The sequence below is a fragment of the Ambystoma mexicanum genome, chromosome 10 (assembly GCF_040938575.1).
Source record: "Ambystoma mexicanum isolate Mex_15411 chromosome 10, UKY_AmexF1_1, whole genome shotgun sequence".
Classification (NCBI taxonomy): Eukaryota; Metazoa; Chordata; class Amphibia; order Caudata; family Ambystomatidae; genus Ambystoma; species Ambystoma mexicanum.
In genome coordinates this window covers 1,400,732,053-1,400,751,525 of record NC_090932.1, presented here as the reverse complement: position 1 = coordinate 1,400,751,525, position 19,473 = coordinate 1,400,732,053, and the positions used below count along the sequence as shown (strand labels likewise).

The 19,473-nt window shown below is 46.3% G+C and overlaps 1 protein-coding gene across 2 annotated transcripts in view; it reads left to right on the top strand.

Moving 5' to 3' along the window:
* The window catches only part of MYO1H (myosin IH), an 833,585-nt gene that overhangs the window by 790,908 nt on the left and 23,204 nt on the right, over positions 1 to 19,473 (top strand). For both annotated transcript variants that reach the window (XM_069619421.1, XM_069619420.1), the window contains 2 exons: positions 8,178 to 8,275; positions 10,420 to 10,516. In XM_069619421.1, coding sequence (XP_069475522.1) covers positions 8,178 to 8,275; positions 10,420 to 10,516 — 195 coding nt within the window. The remainder of the gene's footprint in view (positions 1 to 8,177; positions 8,276 to 10,419; positions 10,517 to 19,473) is intronic.

The window sequence follows — 19,473 nt, the reverse complement described above, 5'->3', positions numbered from 1 at the left end:
GACACTACAGCGTCTCGATCCCGATCGACACTGACATCCACCATATCGACGCCAAGAGACAAACCCTCAATGTCAACGGTTGTCGAGAAAACATTCACCTGCAACACCGGTCGGAATTTTTCGATACTATGGCAGGTATCTTCCACCGTCATGACGTCGATGACCTGAGGGATGTCGACCCGATTTACTTGGTTCAGGAAGAGTCGATTATTTTGACGACCAGAATCAACTTTTGCAACTGGTTTAAGGCCTCCAGGATGCCAGCGGTCTGGGCACCTCGCCAAACCTTGAATTTCAGCAGTCCCAGCCCTCTCTTCATAATACCTCTAAATTCAGGGCTGTACTAGAAAGGGTTATTGACACCTTGGGATTGCACTCCTCAGTGGCGCCTGTACAAGGTTATGACCTTACCGACATTTTAGATAAAGGCCTTACCACAGAACTTAATATGCCTTTAAACCCTGCCATTGCCGATCCTTTAGCAATTATGTGGCAAAAGCCTTGTTCCATTCCTCCTGTCAGCTCCACCATTTCCGGGAAATACAGGCCAGCTAGAGGAGACCATTCATACCTCTCCTCTCATCCTTCCCCAGAGGAGCTTGTTATGCAGGCTGCTATGGTCTCTTCTAGTCTTCTAGACCTGCATCTTCTACATCCACTCTGCCTCCTGACAGGGAAGCAAAGAAAGTTCCAATTCTCTAAGTATTGCAAAAAGTTCCTTGGTATTGGATCTGGTCTTGGATATTCTTTCTTTAAAAAGGTCTTTCTTAGTACAGATTATTTCCTTTTTGTATTTGTTGGCAAAGTGGGTTAGTTGTGTTTTATTTTCATCCGACAGGGTATGTCTCCATATAGATTGTAGTTTCCTTTTTTGCAGTCTCAGTTCTGTAAGGTGGGGCGTAAACCAGGCATTGAGATGGGCCTTTTCTTTGCTTTTGCGCAGCTTACCTGGCATGATATAATCTCGGGCCGTGATCATGGTGTTGTTAAAGATCTCAACAAGGATATTGGGGTCAGAATCACTTGGTAGGGAGTTGATGGATGGAAGGAGATGAGGTAGTAGTTTATCTGCGGTTAAGTTTTTTTTACATCTAGTGGGAAGTGGTGGTACCATAGCTAATACTTTGGGTGTTTGATTGTCAATGTTTATAGAAAAGTCAATCAAATGGTGGTCGGTCCATGGTTAAGGGGATATTTTAGTAATGGATGTCGTGCAATTTAGGTCAGCAACCCAGTCAAGAGTCCTGCCTTTGACATGAGTTGGAGCGAGGACCTTTTGGGTAAATCCGTGATCGGATAGTATGGTCGCTATTGACTGTGCATGTTTGTCCTCTGGATCGTTGTAGCCTAAGTTGAAGTCGCCCAAGATTAGTATCTGTGATGACTCTTTAGTGTTATTAGCTAGGAGACCAGATAAGTCCTCCTCCTAGGAATCGATGGGTCCTGGAGGTCTATATAGCAGGTAGATGGTAAGGGTGTGGTAGCTGGAGATGGGTAGTTTGGCCATGATCATTTCACAGGAATTAAGTGGAGGAGGAGTTAGGATTCTTATAGCGAGGTTGGTTTTAGCAATGATGGCTAAGCCACCTCCTCTGGCATTAGGTCTGTCTACTCTAAGTAACTGATAATTGTCAGGTATAGCTAGCATGAGGGCAGGGCCAGCTGCGTCATGGAGCCATGATTCAGTGACTGCTAGTATGTCCAGGTTATCAGCGGATAGGAGGTCTGCTATTTCGGTGGCATGTGCGACTAAAGATCTTGCATTGATAAGAGCTCCAGTAATCATGGTCATGTGTTTAGGCTCTTGAGGAATGGTAGGTCTTGGTTTAGATTGCTACGTACTGGCATGAAATTTGAGAGGTTGGTTGTGGGCAGGGTTCTGTATTTTAGGCAAGGGCTCATGATTGGAGCTAATGGTTGATTCAAGTTGTGGGGCAGTGGTGTTGGAGTTGAGGTGAAATTTAAGGTTCATATTATTGTTAATTCTGGGCTCATAGAGGCGGGGTAGTCTAGCTCGAAGTCTGTTGTTTCTGACGGCTACAGGACAGGGTGAGTGCCTGGCTAAAGGCATAGTTATGAGGATAATGGCAGGGATCAGCAGTAAAGTATCAAACAGAGTTTTTCTGGTGTACATAGTTAACCCTAGCAGCTGTGGTGAATGTCAAGTCCAGTAACTGACCTAGGTGGGTGAGCTAGTCCAGGAGATTAGGCATAGGTGATTAAGATCAGCAGAATAGGCTGGTCTGGGGGTAGGTCTAGGCAAGTAGGCTGATCCAACAGTTAGCAATGGCGGGTTCTAGGCGAGTAGGCTAGACCGATAGTTGGCAGTGGCGGGTATGAAGCGGGGAGTTGGCTAGGCTGTTATAGATAGCAGAGTAGGCTAGTCCAGCAATAGGTCTAGGCAAGTAGGCTAGTCCGACGATTGGCAATGGTAGGCGCAGGCTATTATAGACATCAGATTTGCACGTTTAGAGATAAAACTAGGCAAATTAGGCTAGTCCAACAATTAGCAATGGTGTGCAACAGCAATGGTGTGTAACAGCAGTGGAGTGGCAACAGCAGTGGCATGCACAAACAGTAGAATGGGCACTGGTCGGCATAGGCTATTATGACTAACTAGCTAAGGAATTTCTTGTACAGCGCAATCACTCACCCAAAGGTCTTAGGGCGCTTACATAAACAAATAAAAACACATAACACTAAAATACCAGAGAGGAGAGAAGAAAGTAGCCGCCATGGGTCATGGCGACTAACAAATCCTGAGGGGAAGCCAGTGATCTTAAAGCATAAGTGGGGATTTAAGCATCAAAAAGAAAGGTCTTAAAACGTTTTCTGAATTGTTGCAGTGTCGTGGACTGTTTAAGATGAAGAGGGATTGTGTTCCAGTTCTTAGGGCCCCAGGCCACAAAACTTGCTTCACCCAATTTCTTCAAGAAGGTACGTGGTTGTGCCAATAGCAGAAGACTGTTTGAGCGTAGCGTACGCTTAGGAAGCGCTATCTAGAGCCTAGTTTTTAGATATTCTGGGGCTTTGCCTGAGAGGCATTTAAAGACTATTACTAATCCTTTGAATTCAAGCCGCTGCTCGATAGAGAGCCAGCGTAGCTTTTTACGATGCTCTGTAATGTGAGTTTGACGACTTAGGCCACACACAGCTCGAACAGCTCTGTTCTGTATAGTTTGGAGACTCCTAATATTTCTTTTAGAGGTGCCTATCAGGAGGCTATTGCAGTAGTCTAACTTGCTATTAATTATGGCTGCTGCAATGGATGCTCTATTGGCTTCGGACAAATATGGTCTTATTTGCCATAAGAGATGTGTAAAGAAGCTGCATGATGACTTGAGGTAGGATAGATGCTTCTGAAAAGTTATGTGAGTATCAAAGTAAACTCCCAGTGTCTTTACGGAGTCTGATACATGAATGTTATTACCGCCAATTACAAAAGCAGAGTAATCTGGGTACATATTTTTATGCCTAAACGGTGTACTAATAACAAGCAGACCTGTTTTTTGTCATTTAGGGCAAGAGAGTTAAGAGGCATCCATTTTTGAATGGTATCATAGATTTCATTTAGAGTAGCTAGATTGTCCTTGTAGACCCCAGATAGTTTAATCACTATCGGCATGTCGTCGGCATAATTAGCAAATTGTATGCCCATTGATTTTAGCAGATCACATAGGAATTTGATGTAAATATTAAAAAGTAGTGGGGATAAGCAAGATCCCTGAGGGACACCACATGTCACAGGAATTTTTAGAGATTTAAAAGATACCTTCGCGACACAAGCATTCCTGGGTCCCAGGAAAGATTTTAGCCAGCGTACTGCTTCGGGAGAGCATAGGCCGGTTTTTTTGAGTCTTTCAGCTAGTAGTTCATGGTCGACCACGTCGAACACAGAGGAAAGATCCAGCAAGAGCAACAGAGCAGAATTGCCCTGCTCAAGTAAGTCTGTTATATTGGCCTTAAGGTCTAACAGCGCCGTCTCCGTTCCATGATTGGCTCTAAGTCCAGACTGTTCCCTGGCCAGAATGTTATTATTTTCGACAAATTTCTCCAGCTGTACATAAGCTATTTTGTCCAATATTTTAAGTATAAAAGGAACATTTGTGATGGGACGATACTTCTCAGGTAACAGAGGATCAAGATTATCCTTCTTAAGTAGAGGGGTGATCCATGCCTCCTTTATACTGATAGGAACAACAGCTTCCTGAAAAGAGCGGTTGACGAGTTCTGTTACCCATGGGGTGAGGGTATTAGCGAATTCCTTAAAAAGTGTGGTGGGAAAGATATCTCCTTTGCATGATGTTGGTTTAAGGCCTTCAATGATCGCTAGAACCTCTGGCTCTGTCATGCTAGTAAAGGAAAAAGGTTTTATAAACAGTAGAATAAGCTAGTCTAGAGATAAAGCTAGGCAATTAGGCTAGTCCAACAATTAGCAGTAGTATGCAACAGCAGTGGAGTGGGCATGGGTTATTTATAGCAGATTAGGCAGCAGATTATGCTAGACTGGTAATAGGTCTGGTAATACGTCTAGGCAAGTAGGTGCCATGATTCCTGCCCCTCATGTCCTCAGCCCTCCAAGATGTCAGGCTGGAGCCAGGCCACAATCACCTACATGGCCCTCAAGGGCCTCTACATCCCTCCAAAGACCCACTTGGAGTCAGACTTGCCGCTTGTGGCACCAGACTCACTCACTCCCATAGGATAACATTGGGATTGGATTTGTAGTGCATTGATGGGGACAAGATGGATGCCTCCACATATTTCGGTTCCCAGAACTGCATGTGCAGTCTAGTCATTTGGGTGTGGTTCAGCCCAGAGACACCTGGGATACCTAGAGACTATTTAAGCCACGCCGAGGCTGAGAAAAATGCTTTGTGTTTTCTGCACCTGCAGCGTGACACTCACCGTGTTCGGATCGGTCTCCAGTAGGCCTGCATCTTTCTTCTGCGCTCAGCTCGTGCAAGAACAAGAACACTGTTATGAACAGCCTTACCTTGCGGCGCTTCTGCCCATCATTCATCTCTCCTTCTGTTCTGCGGGCATCTTCGGCGGTGTCATTCCCATCCCAGCACGCCGCTTCCTAAGGAAAAGGGAAAAGAACAGAAAAAAGGTATTAGTAAGCATTCAGCAAATCTTCGCTTATTTTTTAAAGACTGTACGAGCTTCAAACGCTTACCTGAATCCCAGCCGCTCTGGGGGAACTCTGTCTCCGGAACTTCTCAACCATCTGCAAGAGGGAAAAGACACTCCAGGTTAGCGTGGAAACATTTAAAGGCGCTGCATACCGCGCTTACTCACCGCATTTCTTCTTCATCCACGCTGAAAACGTTGCGCCACCTAAAAGACACAGAAAAATTACTCAGTTCAATACAAATACGAAAGGGTCGCATCGCGCTCTCACTCACCTTCAGCGCTACTCATCTCAGCAGCACGTCACCATCCCCGGACGCCGGTCATCATCTAAGGAAGGAAAGGAACGAAGTTAGAGAACTGTTCAAAAGACTCATTATACTTACCTGTCACCAACGAGCCCGCATCAATCAACGCGCCCCTGCGCTGAAAGCAGGACGGAGAGCACAATTTCCAAGAAAACAAGGCTCAGTCTCCAGTCAAGTAGACTCCGGGGAAGGGTTCGAGGTCGTAAGAGGTCAGAACAGGCTGAGTGACGTCCCCGTGGATACCAGGTGAGCGTTACAGTAGGCTAGTCTAATAGTTTGCAATAGCAGGCACAAACAGTAGTGCCTGGTTTTGCTCGAGGGAATCCCCAGCGAACGGTGCACTGGGCACACGTTTCTGGCATATCGGACCTTCCCTCTCCTTTAGGCACTCACTCCAATTCCCGTCATTGCATGGGTTATCCAGAGGTTGAAGAGGTTTTGAGCAACCATGATCGCCCTGGACTGGGCAAGGAGAACGTGGTATTCCGACCTCTTGGATCTGTCCATCTGTCCACATCACTGGTTACCTCGACGTCCGGATCTCCTAACCCAGTCGGCAGGTCTGATACTCCATCCGACCCCGGAATCCCTCAACCTACATGCGTGGCTTTTGAGAGGATGAGATATGATGACTGGGACCACTCTGAGGAAGTACTTGAGGTGTTGCTGGTTGCACGCAGACTATCTACAAGACCTTTGTATGCATGCAGATGTAGAAGATTTGAGGCATGGTGCAGGGAACGCGAGATTGACCCCATCTCTTGCCCCACCACTACAATGATGGAGTTCCTTCTGTCTCTGCCATCTGCAGGCCTTCAGGTCACCACAGTCAGAGGATATTTGGCGGCTTTCTCTGTGTTTAAAAGATCCCCAGATCAAGGTTAATTTTTTACGATCCTGGTAATGGCAAAATTCCTGTAAGGACTTGTAAATAAGTTTCCACCAACTCCCTTTGTCGTCCTGGATTGGGACATTAATCTGGTTTTGGCATTTCAGAAGGCAGCTCCCTTTGAGCCTATGCACTCTTGTCCCTTACAGCTTCTCTCTTTGAGAGCCTTCTTTTGGCTATTACATCCGTTAGGTGGGTGAGTGAACTACAGGCCTTATGATGTAAGCCGCCCTTTGTGCATTTTTTCCCCAGGAGAATGTTTCACTCAGGGTATGGCCTGGCTTCCTCCCCAAGGTTGTCTCAGAATTCCACCTATCGCAATCCATCGACCTTGCAGTCTTCTACCCTCCTCCGCACCCTTCTAAGCAGGAGGAACGGTTACATCGCCCACACCCGTAGTGGGCGTTGAGTTATTATATCACCGGAACAGCTGATTTCAGGAGAGCTGACCAGCTCTTCGCGTCCTTTTCCTTAACCTGTAAGGGCCTGCCCATCACTAAGCAGACTTTATCTCGATGGATGCATTTCTGCATACATGAATACTACCAGTCCACTGGGAAGGAATTACCAGCAGGCTCAGGGCCCATTTGATAAGGGAGAGTCTCATCATCATCAGCATTGCAGAGGGGAGTCCCTGTCCGGGAGATTTGTCGCACTGTGACATGGTCATCCCTACATAACTTTGCAAAGCACTACAGTCTGGATGTGGCTTGTACTACTGATGCGTGTTTTAGCAGGACAGTGCTGCAAAATGTCTTGCTATAACTTTCTGCCCGCCTCCTTCATTTACTGATTTGGGAGTCTATCAGATGAGAAATGTATGGTAGAAAGGCAATCCTTTGAAGTAGAAATTACTTACCGTAATGTTCTTTCTATGGATTCTTCTTCTGCAGATTCCTCATCTCCCCTCCCGTCCATCCCCGCTCAGAAAGTCGTGGTTGGCGCACATCTTCTCTTTCATGTTGACTTGGCGATGGTCCTTTGTGTCCATTTTCTGTCTTCTTGCCACAGTTTTTAAAAAAGCAAAGATTTTTCTAATGCTACTTGTGTTTGCTCAATTGTTCCTCCTTCGGAGGTCTACAATTACTTCTCTTATTAAGGACTCATTAGCCCGTTTGTTCCCTCTGTTTTCTTATATAGAGTGTGGTGCTCAGGAAAAAAGGGGGGAACTGAGGTTGGGGCGTAGTGACTTGGTATTTATACGACGCCTGATGTCATGTCCAGAGCCGACGACCAGATGCCGAGCAAAACTGATCGATGGCCAGGTCGACGTCCACTACGCACCCTATCGCAAATTTTCAGAAGCAGCAAAGCTGGAGGGAATATCTATCAGATGAGGAATTTGCAGAAGAATCCATAGAAAGAACATTACGGTAAGTAATTTCTACTTTCCTGGGGTAATGCGTTTTTCTGATGGATGGCTCAACCCACATATTTCTCACTGCTCTCCTACACTGACCCACATTCAAAGAGCATATTTTTACATTTTCAGGTGACGCAGGAGGAGACGTTTTTTGCAAAACCCTGAGTTCATTCTTGTTCTGTCAGCTGCTGAGTCAGAGGGGAAAAAGGGTTGAACTGAGGTCATGTGGCGTGGTGTGACCTCCATGTACCCTGGGTGCCATAACTTCCAGAGTCGAGAGTAAAAGAAAATAGTACAATGCCTATTTCGATAAAAATGTCAATTGCTTGCATCATTTAAGTCGATGTAAGTGACCCATTCCTTTAAAAAAAAGACTAATTTGTAAAATGTCTGCCTTCAAATCGTGATATCTTCTATGAGATGGCAAGACTTCAAATATATTGTGCTGCAATTATGTAACATTTCTGTTTTTCGTCTCTCATAGGGCGATGCAATTTTACAGTGTGACCAGATCTTTGAAACCATTACCAAACTTTGCATGCTGACCAAAAAAGAGAACAGTGTAAATGTCGTCCAAGGAAGGTATGATGTTTTATATTCTTCACTGTGTATTGGTCAGTGTGACTCTTTCTGCACGTGTGTATTTATTCATGCAACCATGGTCAAAGGCTTCAGGGGCCAGATTATCTAACAGTTGCACGAGTCGAGCAAACACTTTGATAAAAAAGAATTGAGCAAAGAGGAATTGTCATAGTCAGTCTTATCTAAAAACACTTGCATTGGGGCAAACATAACGCATACTGTTGTTGTGCACTATGTTTGCTGCATAAAATAAAAAGAAAACCGTTTGCTACATTCATTTTCATGTTACTCATCAAACATAGTAAATAAAACAGTCTGGTTCTTTTTTGCCATTGTGAAATCGGTGCTAAATTAATTTGCTTAATTGAATTTCTAAATAATGGATGAAAATACTTTTTGGCAGAAAGAATAATAAATATAACATGTTTGTGAAATGTCGGAATTTTTCTTGTTGAAAGATGTGGGACCACACAGACAAGGGTGTCTATCACAACCTTGGCGGTATCCCATTCGTAAATCCGCCAGGACACCACCAATAGAAATTGCGTTACCGCAACTCAGTCTAGCTCTCTCCAGATCCCAGAGTTGCGGGGGCGGTGGGGGAGTGGAAACTCCCCATTCTCATTCGGTCCATTCAACCCAATGGGACATTCTGGGTGATATTAGCGCCACGCTATTAGTGCTGCGGTAATAGCGCCGCAAATGGAAGGAAAGTGCCGAGATTTACCAACAGCAAAAGGCTGGAGGTAAATCTCCCACTTTCTGCCCAAACTCAGGATTGGGCAGAGCGTTAATGCGGCAGAAATAGTGTTACTGCTGCATTTATGCTGCTCCACCCAACCCGTGTTGAGCCCCAAAATGTCTAACCACTGGTAGTTGAAGTCTACATATGTAAAATCAATACCTGTCTGCGGTTTATCAGCTCTCGATAGTCTTCACTCTGGGAGAACAGTTCTGTAAATCTACATGGTGCCAGACCTTCATCAGGGAGCTCTGGGGGATGCACTGACGATTGAATAGACATTCAGCCTCCTTTATGCATTCTCGACGATCCCTGTTATTCTGCTGTTTCTCAGGAGATTGTGCTTGTTCGGAACCACCTTAATCCTTATCGCTTCAGTCTGGGCCTGAACGACGTGGTATGTGAATAGCTGCCCTCCTTGGCGCCTTCCAAAGAGAGTGAACTTGCTCTCCCAATCAGAGGGGTGAGTTCTCCACCCGAACCTCAGCAGGCTCATCCTTTATGCTTGGCTACTGAGAGGCTGAGACACAAGGAGTGGGACTTGTCAAACGACTTCCTTTCTTCTCAGCTCGGGGACCTTCCACAAAGTCTATGTATGCCTCTATTTGGGATACATGTTTGGCTTGGCACAGAGAGAGGAATCTGGACCCTTTTTCCTGTCCGTTATGCCCTGTTTGGGATTTTTTGCTGTCCTTGGCCCAAGCAGGCCTGCAGATGGCACAGTTAAGGGATACCTTGCCACTATTTCTTTTTTCAAGAGGTTCCCAGAACAGGGCTTGATCTTCAAAATGCACACTACAATGCAGTTCTAGCCGACGCAGAGCAACACTGCTCCCTTGGCGGTGGAAATGTTTCTGAAGAACAACTACGCTGTGGATAGGATTATCATAGATGAGGAATCTGTGGCAGGTACATGCATCAGAAAGAACATTAGTGTGAGAGTAAGAGTTCTCCTGCACTGATGACCATAGGGACTGATCAGTACCCCAGATCAGATGAGCTTAGCAAGGTAAGTGGAGCAGAAAAAAGGCTTCACTTACCTCCAACAGTCAGGAAAAGTTCAAAACCATGGCAAAAGGAAGCGAGTCCCTGATGTCTTCTGGAGGGAATGCAGCAAAAAATATTTTTCTTAACGGTCCTTGAAAAAATAAGAATATTTTTTCATGTAAGTGGTCACTTTCAGAATTGCCATTACGAAACAAAATAATTGTAGGAAAATGTAAACATCACTGAAAATAATATTCACAATATTTTGATTTTGATTTTATTTAGTTTATTGATATGAAATATTTTGGAAATATGTAAAAATAAATAATAGATCTTGTCTATAATTCCTTTCATGTACAAAGCTGAAAAATAAGCCTTATAATCAATGAAGAGCCAAATGCATATTGTTTTCCAGCGTTAAATTTAATTTTCAAGGAAAAGAAGGCGTTATTACTTTCACAATCGGACAGGAGCCACAAGTCTACAAAGCCAAGAATGGACATCTAACAGTGGTGAGTTTCTCATTGAATTACAATTGCTCCTTTGTCATAGTTCCCTATTTGAATTTCTGCAAAAAAGCACAGGTAAACAGAGACACCACTCCACACATCTTAAGTGAGTAAAATATATAAATATTTGCCAATAACTTCCGTCACACTCAAAAACCTACAAATGATCAGCATATGCTTGAGAATATCAGCTTCTAAACAAAGTCCTTTTGTCCTTTTAGACCTGCTCATGTTGGACTTACATTCCTGTACCGTACCCCTACTGTACTTGTATGCTCTAGACTTATGCACTGTATCAATTTTTGTATATATTCTCTGTGTTGTTCTCATTGATTTATCTACTTCCTGCATCTGTACTATTCCTGCTTACATCCTGTAACCTTTGTACCTAAGCGTTGCATATCCTTAATTGCTGCGCCCTGATACCTTTGGGTCTGGAGCGCATTACAAATGATTGAACAAACAATGCCAATACTGTTGTTTTAGCACCAGCGCTTCAGACAAAGATTTGCTTAATGAAGGCAGAAACCAAAAAGTAGTACACCAGCCTTGTTTCTCTCATAGATTCACATGCTTTGAAATGTTTCCTGTCATTAGTCTGGTAATCTCTAGACCAATATGTTACCTTTATTAAAGTAGCTAATACATAGGTCAATCAACTTCATTTGGTTCTTTTCCCACCTGGCCAGTAGAGGGGCACTCCTTAGTAAAGTAGTATATGTCTAAATGTCGTTAACCAAACATCTAAGGATGAAGAGTTTTTTCTTTCAACAAACCTACACATTTGAGAAGTTGTTCAGGATGATTTGACAAGATAAGAACTTTAAATCCACCTGCCAGAGTGCTGAGAGCCTGCAGCCAGCTATGCCTCTAGATCTGATTCTCATAAGATAGGCCTCTACTACTTTCCTTACAGTGGCTAACAAGGTAAGACAGAAGAAAATAAATAAAAAAGGGTCCCACTTAAGAAATGTTGCAAGTTTGGCCTAAAGAAGTATATCTAAAATGACCCACATGAAAATGTACTTTAATGCCTAACCCTGGCCCACATATCAGAGGTGCATCAATGTGAGATTATGGGGGGGGTTGCATTGTCCCTACATATATATATGCCCCCCTCCTCAGTGAGAACACTGACACTGTAAATACCATGACGCACATATAAAGTCTTAGGAGAGTAATCAAATGTGCAAGCACCACCACAGATGAAGGTATCATTCTCCTCAATACTATATTTCCAAGGAACAGTGTGTGATCTCAAGCTACAATGGGAGTCAGTCACACTTCAAATCCCAAAACCTTTGCAGCATAGAACTTGCTCTCAAGAACCACACGATCAGGATCATGAAGAACAAGAAAACAATGCAGAGAACCCAGTGGAAGTCTAGGTACACCCCATTACTATTAACCAGAGAATGAGATAAGGTCTTGCACCTCAATGAAGATGACCCCAGCATATAGTGCTAAGAGTCTTGATTCTATTAAAGACACAGAGGCGAGCATTGTGCTTCAACTTCTTTAATCTACTCTTCAGCAGTTTAAACAAACTTTCCTTCATTTCTATTTTCTTTTCTTTTTCAAAAACTACAAATCCTACTTTTCTGATCTACATTTGTAGTCCATCTCACAACCTGTTACAGTAGCTCTTACCACTTCCTGTATGTCTCATATTCTTCTTTGGATGCTCTGAACTGATCCACGTACATATGAACTGAAACCAAGTCACTAAAGGTCAACTTTGTTACTGAAAACTCCTCTGGTCTGCACTTCCCCACTGGAAAACCAATAAGCTCCATCCCCAATGAACGCTTGCAGAATCCTCGCACTGTCTCTGCTCACCTATTCTCCTTGTCAGAGGGACATAATTAGGGAGGGAGAATGCACTGACCTATTCCAACTATGGGGAAATTAACATACAGTGCATGCGCTGGGTGGGAAAGTAATGCTCGCCTCCTTGTCTTTAAGACAATCAAGACACCCAGCGCTATAAGTTGGGGTTATCTTCATACTATGTCAAGACCGGAGGTGAGCGTTATGCTGTTCAAAGCTTCGCACTACTGCCCCCACCAGTGACAGGACTGGTTTGAAATAAAAAGCCTACATTGAGATTTCACTAGACCAATCTGCCACTCTTAAGATGTCCACGAGGGGCACAGCTGCCGCAAGCGCTTTGGATGCCATGGCGCCGCTCACTGAATGGGCCCCAAACAGACAGATCGATACCTACCGACTGCATGACCTTGCGGACCCACCTGCCTTGAAGGGCTTCCTATGTGTGATCAGCAGCTGCGATACCCTTGCCAGCCGCCAAACCACTGTTCTGGTCTCGTACTCACTCCCTAATGCAAGCTGCCACACATAACTGTGGTTGCTCGGTCAGATAAGGGTTGGAAATGGAAGAGAAATTTGTCTTAGTCCTCTTCGCTAAAATAAAAGTAACGCCTTCTTTACTGTAGGTATTTCTATCAACTTGCAGTGCCTTAACATCCTATACTCTCCTACATGACACTAAACACAATAGCATGGCTAGATTTATCGACTGCTGTGCCAAAGAGAGATAGTTATTTGCTGTACAGTCTGCTAGAAAGCATAACACCACATTGACATCCTACAAGTATGCATATTTTGGAATTGGGGGAACCCTGTACCGTGCTCTTTTCATGAGTCTTATTACTGCCGGATGATCTCCTAAGGGGACGCCGTCTACAGCCACGTGTTCTGCCTCGATTGCCAATCTGTAGCCCCTAATCGTCCTGAAGGCCTTGCATTCCTCCAGGAGGGAAGCTAGGAAGTTAAGAACTGCTACTACAGGGGCAGAAACAGGAGGAATACTTCTCCTCTCGCACCAGCGCTCCCACCTGCCCCATGCCGCGTTATTGCTCCTACACATGGATGGAGCCCACGAATCTGATATGAGTTGGGCAGCATGTCCCGACACCCTGCAAGCCAGTAACGGGAGCGCCTCCATTTCTCTCAGAGGATAAAGTGACCCAGCTCGGTCAGTGAGCAGGTTGATCTCTGGTGGGAGTATCTGCAGGAAATCTGAAGAAAGTTCCATCAGAGCTGGAAACCATACTTGCGGCTTACAGATGGGCGCCACAATCACTACCATCTCTCTCTCCCTGCGAACTTTCGCAAGCAGACTGCTCAGCATCATGAAAGATGGAAAAAAACTCCCCCGCCCCATTCTTGCAGAAATGTGTATGTCCCTAGTGCTGCTGGGTCCAGCTTTCAGCTGAAGAAATTGGTCATCTGCACGTTCAGCCTGGATGCAAATAGGTCCATGTGAATCAGACCCCATAGCTGATCCAGCCGAGTTCCAATAAGTGACCCAGTTGAGGGACCCCGGTTGGTACTCGGCTGTCACTGAGATTTGGGCCTGCAGGTAATAATGCCAGAAGTCCTTCGCCAATTCTGCCAATAGCTTGGACTTCTTCCCCCCTAGGTGATTTATGTACCGAGCTGCTGATATGTTGTCCATCGTTAGGAGGATGCAGCAGTTCGCCTTGTCTTTCGTAAAATGCTTTGATCGCGTAAGACCCAGCTAACAGGTCTACACAATTGATATGTAGCTATAACTCTCTTCCTGAGCCCATTTTCCCCCTGTCTCTAGGGGGCCACATCTGGCTCCCCAACCTGCTCATCTGGCATCTGATTCTATGACTATGTCTGGGGCGTCCCCGAAGATGGTTCAGCCGTTCCAGCCTCCATGTTCTGTAGCCACCATCTCAGCTCTGTAGTCAAATCCTCGTCTAGCGTAACCAACTGATAATACCTCAGACCCTGTTGCAGGTGCCTGATCTTCAGTCTCTGCAGGGCCCTGTAGTACATGGGTCCCTGGAATAGGGCCTGAATGGAGGACACTAATAGTCCCACTAGCCTCACTAGAGAGCGGAGGGAGACGACATCCTTGTTGAGGCATGTCCTTATCTCCTTCTTGATATCCCTTATCTTCCTCACTGGGAGTTCGAGCGTTGCTCTTCTCGTGTCTATCATAAATGCCAGAGCGTCTTTTCCCTTTGTCCGTGACATGTCTGATTTTTCCTGATTGACTAGGAAATCTAGGGATGAGAGGAGTTCTTTCACCCATTCTACCTGATACATCAGTGTGCTGCTACCGGTCTCATCAGGGTGGCAAAAGCCCAAGGTGCCGAAGCGAGTCCGAAGGGCAGTGTTCTGAATTGCCAAAATTGCCATACCCACTGTGTAAACTCTAGTTGAAAACCTTGGAGCGTCTGGTGTACCCATGCATTGCTGGAGAGCATGCACCAATTTTGTCAAAATTGTAATGTCTTCCACCCTATCGGGGGACGCGCTGCTCTTAACTCGCACACCTGTGATAGCTCCCTGAGTCCTTCCTGCAGCTCTGTGTCCCCTGGCACTCCTTCCCCTGGTCAAGAAGAAGGTGTCTTGCTGCACTGATTCCCAGTAGTGGGCTCTGGCACCGAGGCCTTCTGGATGATGCGAAACGACTGGCCGATCGACCACGATAGGGGCCTGTCCCGGCAAAAATTCTGCCAGGGAATATGTTCTTAATAGATGCTTTCACCTTCTCCAGGTAGGTGTATGTGCTACAAACCTCCCCATCTCTTTGCCAAAAATGTCCCGAACAGGAGCCCTTGCGCTGCCTCCCCCGTTTCGTAGGTGGCTAGATCGCTAAGCTTTCTGTCTATTTTCAGGAAGAGTTTCACCTCTCTGAGGATATGGCACAGTTTGCATTCCCTAAGAAACATACTGTCCGGTGGGCCCAGTCAGCCAGCGTTTCGGCATCTACTTCCTCTCCACTATCTCTGGCTCGTTCAGCCGAGTCCATGATCTTAGCTATGGATTTGGTTAAGTCCAATAGCTTCTCCTGACAACTTTTCCAGGACCTGTTTATGCCATTCCTGAGATCTTTACTTGTCTTTGTGACAAAGGTGATCATCTTGGGATCTAGCTCAGGGGCCTCAGCCACCTCGCCCGCTATGTCCAGTCGGGGGCATTCCGCCCCCCATGCAAGACCTGGTATCTTTATCCAAAGGTTTCCTTATTCTCAGCACCATATATCTTGCCACTCTCGGTGATGGCTGCCAGTCCGATGACTTAGGGTTCCTAATGCCCTCCGGGTCGAACATATTGGACATTTCTGAGTCTAGAGCCTTGATGTGTTTCTCTTTCCTGGCTCTCTTCCCATCTAGGTGGGCTTCCACCTTATTTTTTCAAGCAGCAAATCGCACTGGAACAAAAGGCACACATGCTTTCAGAAGGAAGAGAATACAGCTACCCAGGAGCACAACATGAAGGGCAGCTTCAGACAGACCCTGACAGGGGGGTACATGAAAGCAGTAAACTATACTACAGTGTGTTACTAGCCACCAGCTAGCCAGTGAATACAGCAGGCGTTCAATTCAGCTTGCTCCAGTTCAGGCACTGGCACAAAGCACCACTAAAGGGTTCATCAAACCATTGGCCATGTCAGAATATGACTGAAGTGAGGGAGACCAAGCAGAGAGCGACCTAGTGCTAGGATTTAAGCAAGTGCTGGGAAATTCATTGGTAGAAGCGGTGGGAGGGGGACTTAGAACTATCTAGGAGAGGCTGGCTACTGTGAGAAACCAGAAGGTGTCTCACCCACTAGTCACTGGGCATCTGTGATCCAGGTGGACAGGACACGGATATCGCTTTTGGATCCAGTTCCTGGGTGTGGACCAGTGAGGGAGGAACACCTAGGTGAAGGGTCTTCGGGGAGTGGGAGTGGGACACAGGATGGTGGGGGGGCCATATTTTTCACAAGCCAAGGCAATTTGCTGGCCCTGGCTGAAGGTCTGCATGAGGCAATGGGGCTTGACACCTTCCCTGACCTCGACTTGCAGCAGGCATCCCCTTATGGACATCCCAATGCCCAGTACAGAAAAACCGTACAAAAGGTGCTCAAAGCCTTGGGTCTGTGCACCCTGCCCAAGCCCCTTGCAGCATCCAAAATCATGGACATTCTGGGCAGAGACCAACTACAGACAAAGAGGGCATTACCCTTCAATCAACCATATCAGACTCCATTGGTATGCTGTGGCAGAGACCATGTTACATGCCAGCTGTGGATGCTGAACTTACAAAAACGTACAGACTGGCAAGAGGAGACTTATCCTTCCTTTCGTCTCACCCTTCACCAGAAGGTTTGGTGGTACAGCCCGCCACAATGAGCTCTAGACCAGCCACATCCACCTCCAACCTCCCCATGGACAGGGAGTCCAAGAAAATGGATGCACTGGCCAAGAACATTTTTGCTTCAGTGAGCTTAGCCCTGAAGGCAATGAATGCCTCCTGAGCCTTCGCTAAATACTGCCACAGGCTGTGGAGGATTATAGTGGATTCTGCGGATCACCTCCCTGTTGGTGAGGTGAGGGATAGTTTTCTGAGTTTCATTTATGATGTCAATGAGGTGGCATGTCAAACACTGCAAGCAGCCTGGACACTTTAGTTGGTGTGGGCCGTGGCTTGGGGACATCCACAGTGCTGCAGAGGTCAGCATACCTACACAGTAAGGGTTTCTGGCCTAATGTTCAAGCAAAGCTTCTGGACATGGCATTTGGCAGTGAGCATCTGTGCGTCCCGAAAGCCGAGTCTTTGGAGAAATGTAAGAACTCTAAGTTGGCTGCTAAGTCACTGGGCCTATCTGTGCAACAGCGGGCCAAGCAATCCTTCGGCTTTTCCTCTAGTGGCAGACATTACAGGCAGTATGTCCCGTTTGGAAGGAAAGCACAGCTCCTTCAAGCCAGGCAAGGGCAGAGATGTTTCTTGTGTCCCGGATGGGGCAGAAGGCCTCTAAGGGTCAGCAGATTACAGCAGTGCCCACTAAGCGGCTTCGAGTTCTCCCTACATGTTTCTCTGGTTGGACGGAGAATCTCTGAGCACTGGGAAAGGTGAAAGGAGATAACCCCCGATGCTGGGCCTTGCAGCTTGTCAGATGGGGATACTGTCTGCCCTTTCTAAAGAGACCTCATGGCATATGCCACCACCTCCACACCAACCGGAACAGGAGCTCCAGGAGGAACTGAGGGTCCTGTTGTTAAAGGGTGCGGTGGAAGAGAAACAGAAACTAGAAACGGGTCTGCAACTATCGGCTCTCCGGATCTTTTGGACTACAACTACCATGAGCCGGCTCTAGAAACAGGGGTCTGCAACTATCGGCTCTCCGGATCTTTTGGACTACAACTACCATGAGCCGGCTAAGCGCAACACCTACTACAGGACAGCAAGAGCAGGATCCCACTGGGGTTTCCCCCCCCCCCCTGATGGAGGACAGGAGATTCACAGAAAGGGATATGAACTAGCCTCTCTAGTCTCAAGATCCCAATATCTGTGTTGGCTACATGGAAGTTAAACTATATGATGACCTGAAGCTTCCTGTAAGAATGGCTGGTATGGTTTCTGACCATCTGTACACACCCGACTCACCTAGAATGAGGAAACAGTGGGGCGTCCCACCCCCTAACAGGGGGAGTAATAAAGAGCCAATCAGAATATGAAATTGACAGAAGCAGAACCCACAGAGCTGGAGTGATAGGTCCTCCTACTGAGAGGTGTGGCAGGAAAGGCAGGGCACATGCCAGGCATGGTGGACTTGAGCGCAGCCACGCCTGCAGAACATCCGGAAGCGTCCCTGCATACACTGCACCTAAAGTGGGTAACCAGCATAACGAAATGCCAGTCCTGAAGTCCTGCAGGGAGCCAGCGGGAAGAGAGAGAAAACTCCATCCGACGCAGGACACTAGGAAGAAGTAGAAGAAGTTGCGTTGCCTTGGCCAAACTCCCAGAGTCTCCTGAGGGGGACCGCCCAGAGAAGAGAGGTATGTGGTGGCTCCGGGGAATCACGAGAATGGAGGTCAAACCAAACCCAAAGGCGGGGTAAGACACCATAGACCCTAGGGTGGGGTGAGAGAAACCAAACCCAAAGGTGGGGTGAGAGACCAGAGAGGCCAAAGAGGAGCAAAAGAAACCAACCGCAAGGCGGAGTAGAGACCAGAGACCACCACGGTGTAGTGAGAGAAACCAAACAACAAGGCGGGGTGAGAGACCCAAGATGCCAAGGCGGGGCAAAAGAAACCAACTCCCAAAATGGAGTGAGAGACCCGAGACACCAAGGTGGTGTGAAAGAAACCAAACCCCAAGGTAGGGTGAAAGACGCCAAACCTCAAGGAGGCATGAGAGAAAACAACCACCAAGGGAGGGTGAGAGAAACCAACCCCCAAGGCAGAGTGAGAGAAACCAACCCCCAAGGCATGGTGGAAGAAACCAGATCACGAAGTGGGGTGAGAGAAACCCAACCCGAAGGCAGGGTGAAAGAAACCAAAACCTAGGGAGAGGTAGAAACCAATAACTGCCTAGCAGTATAGAAGACCCAGAACCTTCTTGTATAAGAATACAAGATGAACTCTCAAAGTCGGGGGACACGGACCGGATGTCCTCAAGTGCGAAAGAAGTCAAGAGATATTTAGTGGGTTGGAGTGAACTTTACAGGCCAGAGAAGATTTGAAGAGACATTCAGCCTACTTGATCAAATGTGCACCAGGGCATGGAGCCCCTATTGAGAAAGACATACCAGGGTGTGAGTGAGAAGTCAGCCACCATTCATTTTCCCAGGGCCAAGGACCAATTGTACCCTTTTGTTGAATGTATATGTTTCTTTTTTTTAACAGTGATATGGACGGATCTGAGGTAGGTATAAGATTCTGGAGGACATCCTAGCAAGCACCCTTTTATATTTCCTTTTATAGAGTAGGGTAGAGAATACTAGAATAAGGGAAAGCATAGGTTTTGTGTTGCAGAATAAAGTAAGTTCAACCACAATTCCACCTTGTCCGTCTCCTGATCCTGACCTACTCCAGGGTCCTGAAGAAAGCCAGAAGGTTTCGTTCTGACAAAAAGAGCTTCTAATTCAGAATGACCGATGAGATTTAAAGCCTCCAGCAAGTTTCGGTAGG